We start from the raw sequence: 9,139 nt of genomic DNA, 5'->3' as shown, positions 1-9,139 counted from the left end.
ACAAAGCATCCTGAAAGGAAGGCAAAATGTGCCAATGAGGACTTTAAAAAAAAAAAAAAGATTACTAATGAGTGACAATTAAGAGATTATTGATAATACTGGAGAAGGAAGTTTCAGTTGAATGATAAAGCTGAATGCCAGAGTACAGGAGATTTAGAACTAAATGAGTGGCGAGGAAATGAAAACATTGATTGTAGAGGGCATTCTCAAGGTTAGTCACAAGGTAAAGTATAGGACATACGTGATGGTCAAATCAAGTGAGAATATTTAAGTATGACGGAGATATCATGTTTGTAGCCAGTAGATAAAGAGATTGAAGATAGAGTGGAGATAACAGAGACTGACATTCTGCTGCTAAAGACAGGATAGAATGAGATCAAGGATGCAGGCAAAGGGTTCATTAATAATCTAAGATGCAAAAACAAATAACATTGAGGCAATACCACACACTAGTAAAAATCAGATAAAATAATTAAAAGCAGCAACTCTGTGGGCACAAAGGGATGAGAAACAAGTATTTATTCATTAGTATTGGAGCTGAAGATCTGTAGGATCTCCTAAAAGAGTAATTTGAGAGCCCACAGTAAAAGTTACATTCACTACATTCTTAATGCTTTTTCTCTATGTATTCTTAAAATGAGAATCACAGAATGTCAGCACTAAAAAGGAACACAGAAGCAATCTGGTTTCTAGACAAACAGTAACTCCCCAAGCATATCACCAAAATTTTTGTTTAAATTGTACTTAATAGTATCCAGTAAGAGGTAACCTACTCCTACCATTCAAGGCAACCCTGTCTACCAATAGCTTGCCAACCTACTTGCCATCAAGTTTTTCTTTATGTGAAGCCCAAATGTTCTTTTAAAACTTTCTTGACGGCTCCTAGTCCCAACCTCTGGGGACAAACATAACAAATAGAATCTTCTGTGCCCCCAAAATAGTTATTTCCCTCTGTAAGGCTTCTCTATTCTGGCTTAGTTTCATTTGATCCTCCCAACAACTTCTAAGGTGTTTCCTTAAGTGTGTGACATCTCAATAGTTGAGGGAGGTTGCAGCCAGACCAAGGGAAGAGGAACCTCAAAGTTATGTCAGAGAAACATGAGATCCTCCTTTGTTCCTAAAGATGGTGTTGAGGCAAGTGATACAGAGGAGACACTACATCCCCCAGAACTGTGCAGGCAGGAGGAAGGGGAGGCATTTTGAAGGTTCAAGTTGCTTGATAACCTCTATCCCAGATTCTGAAGCACTTTAGGTACCACCTTCCTCCCTTACCCTCCTCAACTTCCTCGACCCATCTTTCCTCAAGCTCCATAATTCTTTAGAGCTGTATGTGATTGGAGGAATTTCCCTCCAACTCTCAGGAAAGAACTGCTTGTGTGACTTTGGGCAGATCATCTCCCTAAGTGATCCTTACTGGAATAGGGGTTGGGCTAAAGGGGCTTTTAGCTCCACATGTGTGATTTGTTTTAAGATATTCTCTTTGGAGAAAAATCTTCCATCTAGCATTATAAATCTTTTCTTGAGGTCTAATTACCTGATATTTACTAAATTTTATTTGCTAGGAAAAGGGCTTCCCACTATCAATTATCTGATATTAAATAAGTTCTGTATGAGAAAAGGCATTTCCATACTGACTACATTCATAAGACTTCCCTCCAGTATAAACTACAGGAAACCTTTGTCAAATCCTTTACATTAATAAGGCTTCTCTTCGTTATGAGTTCTCTGATGTCGGCTAAGTCCTGTGTTCCAGCGAAAGGCCTTTCCACATTCACTACATTTATAAGGTTTCTCCCCAGTATGAATTATCTGATGTCGAATAAAATGAGAACTCCTGCGGAAAGCTTTCCCACATTCACAACATTCATATGGTTTCTCCCCTGTATGAGTTCGACGATGTCGAGTAAGGTGTGAACTGTAGCGAAAGGCCTTCCCACATTGATTGCATTCATATGGTTTCTCTCCAGTATGGATTTTGTGATGTTGAGTAAGATGTGTAATCTGGCGGAAGGCCTTCCCACATTCATTGCATTTATAAGGCTTTTCTCCAGTATGAATTTTATGATGTCGACTAAGTTCTGCCCTCTGACAAAAGGCTTTCCCACATTCGTGACATTCATAAGGTTTTTCTCCAGTATGAGTTATCTGGTGTTCAGTTAGTTCAGTATTCCGGAGAAAAGTCTTTCCACATTCATTACATTCATAAGGTTTCTCTCCAGTATGAATTTTCTGATGTTGAGTAAGGCCTGAGTTTTGGCAGAAAGCCTTTCCACATTCACTGCATTTATAAGGTTTTTCTCCTGTATGAATTCTATGATGTTGAATAAGGCCGGAGCTCTGACGGAAGGCCTTTCCACATTCATTACATTTATAAGGTTTTTCTCCTGTATGAATTCTATGATGTTGAGTAAGTCCTGTGCTCTGACGGAAAGTTTTGCCACATTCACTACATTCATAAGTTTTCTCTCCAATATGTAATCCACGTTTCTTGATAAGTTCTGAATTACAAGTGAAGGATTTCCCACATTTACTATATAAAGAAAATATCTTCTTTGAGCAAATATTATGTTTTCTTATCTCTGAATACAGTCTGAAGCTTTTCTGCACGTCATACTCATAGAGGCTTTTTTCAATCAATTCTCTCTGTTGTGGAAAAAGGATTGATTCTAGATTGAAACTTCTCCCATATTCATTATATTCAATTTTTTCTTGATTGGGAGTTTTTCTTTGGATGAATTTTACTTGTTCAGAATGTCTCTCCTCTTCATTCAGTTGTCTCTCTAATCTAGCATCATATTCCAAGGAATCTCTCAACTTAGAGATACAGGGACCATTCGGTTTAAACATCTCATTGGATGTTTCTCTTATAGAAATGTCCAGTTTTGGAGGTAACTTTTTGACTTCAGGCCTAGTTTCCCAATCTGAAAGAAATAAGACATTTTAAATATACCCTGTTTCAGAATGTATAGTTTTCCCCCACTTTCTGGGTTTAACATTTTTTTTTTTTTTGCCATCATTATTAAAAATATATATTTTTTTACTCTCCATCATCTTATATGTCTTCTCAGATTTCTCTGTATGTTTCATATCTGTCATTTCATATGGTATGATAAAATCCAATTACATTTATATACCACTTTTTTTTTTTTTTTAAACTTGGTGGAGAAAGGAAAGGAAAACTGGGTTTGCAGTACCTGAAGGGATACAACCTAGAAAGCAGGCTCAATTTGTTCTACTTGGCCCCAAAGGCAAGAAAAAGAAACAAATCTAGGCTTGGTCAATGGTAACTCTAATAATCAGATCTAACCAAAAGTGGAGTTGGAAGCTTTGACAGGAGGTTGGTTTCTCTGTACAAGACATGTTCAAACAAAAACTAGATGGCCAATCCATGTAAAATGGATTATCCAGTTATGGGTAGGACAAGATGGTCACTTAGATCCCTTCTCATTTGTAAATTGCAGAGTTAGAGCTACACAACAGCACTTTTCTGGAATTTCAGCACTGGTCAGACTCAGAAAATGTCCATTAATAGCTCAAACTGATTACAAGTGAAATATTTCAGGATCTACCTTTGACCTTGTGCTGTTTAACTTTTATTAATGCCTTGAAGGAAAGCATAAAGAGTATTACTGTCACTGTCATTGTCCTCTTCAGGAAATCTTAATAAATATAACCCTCCATTTTAATCACCTTTGCCAATCCATTATCACCTACATCTCATATTTTGTATCCTCATCAGTCTAGTCCAAGTCCTCAGTGCCTCTCACTGAACAATTTTAATAGATTTTAAATTGGTCTCCATGCCTCTGGTCTTTGCCATCTGCAATCACATAACTGCTAAATTAATATTCCTACAATTTAGATCTGGTTCCTCATAAATAACCTTTCATTTCCCACCTATACACAAGCCTGGAATGTACTTCCTCCTCACCTTTACCTTGTAGAATCCCTTCCAGATTTTAAAGCTCAGCTTGGACATCATCTGAACACAGGGTCTTTCCTGATGTCCCTCTCAAAATAATCTCATATAGCTTTATGTATGATTCACACTGACTTATATGTATACAGAATATAGGCCCTCAGCAGAAACCATATCCCCAGACAGGAAGAAGGCTGCCCTTTCTACATGCTGCATTGGTCAGTCCCCTGGGTTCCTTCTTGGGGCCACATTTCAGGAAGCCACTGACAATAACACTGACAATAAATTAAAAAGGAAGACTTCAGAGGCACATACAGTGTTTTACTATCTGAAGAGTTCTACTCTCTGGCTTGTTCTACTTAGTCCAGAGGGCAGACCTACAGAAAAGTAGTGGACATTGAGTGGACATTATATGTTATATTATAATAATAAATACTATTATAATACTACTCATAATAATAAATACTATTAATAAATGACAAAATATAAGTATCTAAAATCATATTAGAAATAAAACTAATTTTGAATTATATTTACTATATTAGAAATAACTAATTTTGTATTGTATTACAAATAAAAACTAATTTTCAATTTGCTCTGAAAGGATTTCAAAGATCCACAGAATTCTCTGGATCACACTTTAAAGAACCACTGGAATTCAAGCCCCCTGCTGGGCCTGCCAGATTCACTGCTTACAGTTTGAGTCCTGGCAGGTCTCTTGGAAGGAGCATTTATGTGTGTGGTTGCTATTATTCTTTTGCTTTTTTAGAGAGAGAAAATTGAGAGAAGTAGGAGTCTTGGTGCAATGTTCTCAGCCTGTGCTGCCATCTGGCAGAAATACAAATTGCCCTTTATGGGTACGAATGAACAACATTTCTTCTGATTGGAGCTGAGCCCTTGCCAGTGGGAGGAAACAGAAGCAGCTGATGTTGGAAGGGCCTTTTGAGTATCTTGTTCATGTTCCTACTTTTTTAAATGGAAGAATAAATTATCCCCAGGGAGGGAAGGCAACTCAGGCGGAAGGGCATTGCACGGTCCTTGTGCTCCTAAGGTTCCTCTGTCCCCTGGGAAAGCCCAGGACCTGTCTTTCTCTCCGGCTCCCGGTCTCTGAGGTCCATAAAGAACTCTAGGCTCCAGACCCCTCCCAGGTGAAAGCAGTCAAGTGCCGACCTGCCCCAGTAACCTCTAACTGATTGCCCCCCCTCACCTGCACAGCTGCTTCCTGGGACATGGTGCTCCGGCCCCCAAGGCGCTCCGCCTTGCTCCAGCTGAGAGATCACGTCTGGCTTGGAGACCGCAAGGCCTGCTCATGGGAAATGGCAAAGTCACGGCCCCCAGGGGCGTTCTCAGATTCCCTCCCGTCCCCCCCTTCCAGGTGCAGCAGGCACGGGAGGGAGACCCCGAGGGCAGAAGGGAGACCTCCTAAGACTGTTCTAGTTTGTGTTCTTAGGAAACCCCACGGCCGGGCTGGGCTGCTCACTGACCGGATGGGGACCTTTCAGGTCCTCCCCTATCTGTACTGGAGCTTGAGGGAGACTCTGCCTGGAGCAAACCACCAGGGGGAGGCCCAAAGTCAGGGGTAACACAGTAAGCTGACAGCTTGCAGTTCTGAAACCAAACATGGAGCCACAAACGGCTTAGTCTCATCCGGTCTGCGCAGCCCTAACTGCTAAACACCAGTGGCCTTCCATAGCCTTCACCAGGGAGGAAGCCGCGTCCCTCTCACCCAGGCACGCCAGGTTGCGGTAGTTCTCCAGCATCACCTCCCGGTACAGCTCCTTCTGGGCCGGGCGCAGCCGCCCCCACTCCTCCCGGGAGAAGTGCACGGCCACGTCCCGGAAGGTCACGGACTCCCGAAGCACCAAGGAGAATGGTGCTGGCCCGGGGCTCATCCTTCCCGTGGATCGGAGAAGTCGAGGTGGCCGGACAGGCCTCAGGCTCAGCCACAAGTGCCTCAGGGCCTGGGAGATTCTGAACCACGCAAAAGAGTAAAAATGGGCCTTTCAATTCACAAAGTATTTTGGCAACAACCACTTTGTGAGGACCCGTTCTCCCCATTTTGCGGATGAGGACCTGGGTTTGAGAAAGAGAATCTTCATGGTCATAGAACTACCAAGTCTCCCAAAGGGGCCCCGGTTCTCCCCCTCGCTCCGCGGCTTGGCCAACCTTGCAAGTCATCTCCCCACAGGGGCGGAGGGATCTCCACAGGGAGACACAGAGAGACAGAGAGAGAGAGGACAGAGGGAGAGACAGACACAGAGAAGAGGGGGGCGGGGAGGCAGGTGTGGGGCGGCATTGAGCGGAGGAGGCAGACCGTGCGTCCCGCGCGTCCACAGGAAGAATGCCAGCTGAAGGGCCGGGGGGGTCAAAGGTTCTTTCCTGTCCTCCTCCCTTCCCCCACCCCACTCCACACCAGGCACAGGCAGCATTTAATAAATGCTCCTCCCCCGTTCTCTGGGCCTCCATCCACGGGTGGCTGTGGAACACTAGAGAAGCACCCCCTGAGGCCCTCACACGCGCGCACACCACCAGCCACCGGCCAGACACCCCGGGGATCCACGGGGTCACAAGGCCCTAGGCTAGTCCCTGAGCCTGCCTGCCTCAGTTTCCTCACCTATACAATGGGGGGACTGACACTGGCTAAGCCTGGAGCATGTGCTCTGCATACAGCACGAGCTGCGCCACGGCTTCGGGCGCCCGGGAGGCGGGGGTGGCCTAGAATGCAGAGCTCGGCCCACCGGCCCGCCCTCCCCACTCACCCAGCCCGACAGCTTCTCCCACACGCGTTCGGCTCGGGGCGGTTGGCCAAGGAGGGCGGGACCACGGAGACGCCTCTGATTGGTTACAGCCTCTCTTGTACCGCCCAATGGGCACAGCCGGCCGCCCGCGGGAGAGGCGGAGCCCACACACGCGGCTCCCCAAAGACCCACAGCGGGTGGCCGAGGCTCGGGCCCTGTCGCCTTCTCCGCAGTCGGGCTCGTTCTCGGGTCCAGTCAGGCTCACAAAACTGCTGAACTAGGCCCACGGGGCGCCACACGCCGCTGCGGAGTCTAGGAGGCCGAGAGTGCGGGAGAAACCGGAAGGGGCCGCGGGGCGGAAGTGACGTCTAAGCCTGCCTGCCCCGGTCTTTCCTGTAGTCCGAGTCTATGGTAACTGCCTTGATTGGCAGGAGAGCGGGGACGGGGCAGGAAGTCGGGAATGCGAGCAGGCGAATGGATGGTGCCCTCTTGGGGTCTGGAGGCCGCACTGCACCCCAAAAGGCCGCCAGCTCCTTTTTGTGCCAGTGCTATGCCTGAAAGGAAACAGCCCCTTCCCTCTGGGAGCTTAGAGCAGCGCTTCCGGCCGGGACAGTCGGGGCTCCACTGACCCCGCCCGGCCAGGCTCCCGACCTCTCTGCACCGGCCACAGGGGCGCTGCTGCTCCCCCAATGGAGCCCACGAAGCTGATGTTTGGATGTTCTGCTGGCCCTGCCCTCAAGGGGCCCTCATTCTGGGGTGGAGGCCCGTGGCCGGTCGCGGGAAAGGCCCGGAGATGGCGGAGAGGGACCTGGCACTCTGGAGGGTTCCACGGTGGGGGTGAGGGGATCTGAGTGAGGGAAGCGGCGCTGTGCGGTTCGGGGCCCCGGGAAGAGGGGAGACTTCCGAGGCATCACCCCGGGACCGCCTGGCCTTGAAGAGTTCATCGCAGCTTCCGCGGGAGCCAAGGACGAAGCCTCGGGGACAGGAAGCGCGGGAGGGGGGAGCCATCCTAGGAGACGGAGCAGAATTACCCACATGAGTAGGGGGAGAAGCGAGAAAAAGCGGTGAAGAGGGAATGGCCTGGAGGAGGCCAAGGAGGACAGGGAGATAAAACCCGGATGGTGTCCCCAGAGGGGGCGGGGCTCAGTGATGTAAAACCCGGAGAGTGTCCCCTAGAGGAGGCGGGGCTCTGTGATGTAAACCCTGGAGAGTGTCCCCCAGAGGGGGCGGGGCTCAGGGATGTAAAACCCGGAGAGTGTCCCCTAGAGGAGGCGGGGCTCTGTGATGTAAACCCTGGAGAGTGTCCCCCAGAGGGGGCGGGGCTCAGGGATGTAAACCCTGGAGAGTGTCCCCCAGGAAGACACGGTGATTTTTATATAGACGTCAAGAAAACTTAGGTGATTCTGGAATGTCCCCAGGAGGAGACAGTGATCAATGATGTAAAGTTTACATAGACATCTAGAAGAATCAGGTGAGAAAAGGACCTTCAGTTTGGAAATGAAGAAATGATTTGAAGAAAGCAGCAACAGCTGAGTGGCCCATCAATCAATAAACATTTATGAAGGGGCTCCTAAAGGCCAAGCATTTGGCTAAGGCCACAGAATACAAAAAGACACAAAGGATAGTAATGACACTGGAAGACCGATCGCAAAAGGATGGAAAGAGAGGTGAAGGGAAGGGCACATGGTAGATGGCTTTCTCAGGGTTAGCTGGAAAAGGGAAGAGAAATACAGGAGAGGGCTTTGAGTTTTTGTTGTTATTGTTGGGGGGAGTACATGATTTTGTACGTGTGTGCATATGTATATATGTATTTCCCTCCAATTACATGTTAAAACAATCTTTTAAAATCTTTTTAAAGTTTTGAGTTCTAAATTCTATTCCTCCCTCCTTTCCCTTTTCCTTGAGACACTAAGAAATCATTTGCAATTGTGTAAAATATTGCCATATTAGTCATTTTGTACAAGACTCAAATAAAAGGAAAAATGGGGGAAAAGAACATACTTCAGCAGTCTGTTTTCAAATGAAACCAGTTCTTTCTCTGGAGTTGGATAGTATGTTTCATTATTAGTCCTTTGGGATTATCTTGGATCATTGTATAACTCACAATAGCTAAGTCTTTCAGAATTCTTCATCAAATAATATTGCTGAAATTGTGTACAATATTTTCCTGGTTCTGCTCACTTCACTGTGCATCAGTTCATGTAAGTCTTTCCAGGTTTTTCTGAAATTTGCCTGTCATTTTCTGCAGACCAATAGCATTCCATTACAATCACATATCACAGTTTTTCTGGCATTTCCCAATGATAGGCATCCTGTCAATATTCAATTCTTAGCCACCACAAAAAGAGCCGCTATCAATATGTTTACCCCTCTCCTCTGTAGTACAATGATCAAAAGGAAAAAGAAAAATTGGTTGAGAATAATATATCTATATACTCATTTGCAAAAGAATTGGCAAAGGTTAACTCAGTCACAGTGAACA

The 9,139-nt window shown here is 46.0% G+C and overlaps 1 protein-coding gene across 4 annotated transcripts; it reads right to left on the bottom strand.

Annotated features, from left to right (window-relative positions):
* Positions 1-499: 499 nt before the first annotated feature.
* Positions 500-8,647, bottom strand: LOC141556230 (uncharacterized). Of its 4 annotated transcripts, none has more exons than XM_074290024.1 (4): positions 6,679-8,647; positions 5,646-5,992; positions 5,127-5,222; positions 500-2,921 (listed from the first exon to the last, which is right to left on the bottom strand). In XM_074290024.1, exons 2-4 carry the CDS (start codon positions 5,809-5,811, stop codon positions 1,696-1,698), a joined length of 1,488 nt encoding a protein of 495 aa, XP_074146125.1. In that variant the 5' UTR covers positions 5,812-5,992; positions 6,679-8,647; the 3' UTR covers positions 500-1,695. The 4 variants fall into 4 exon arrangements, with proteins under 4 accessions (XP_074146125.1, XP_074146140.1, XP_074146132.1 ...); XM_074290039.1 differs by having other exon boundaries at positions 5,646-5,890; XM_074290031.1 differs by lacking the exon at positions 6,679-8,647 and adding an exon at positions 6,534-6,671.
* Positions 8,648-9,139: the final 492 nt, after the last annotated feature.

This window comes from Sminthopsis crassicaudata, chromosome 1 (genome assembly GCF_048593235.1).
Source record: "Sminthopsis crassicaudata isolate SCR6 chromosome 1, ASM4859323v1, whole genome shotgun sequence".
Classification (NCBI taxonomy): domain Eukaryota; kingdom Metazoa; phylum Chordata; class Mammalia; order Dasyuromorphia; family Dasyuridae; genus Sminthopsis; species Sminthopsis crassicaudata.
Note: the sequence above shows the minus strand (reverse complement) of the source record. Positions and strands in the feature narration are given on the sequence as shown.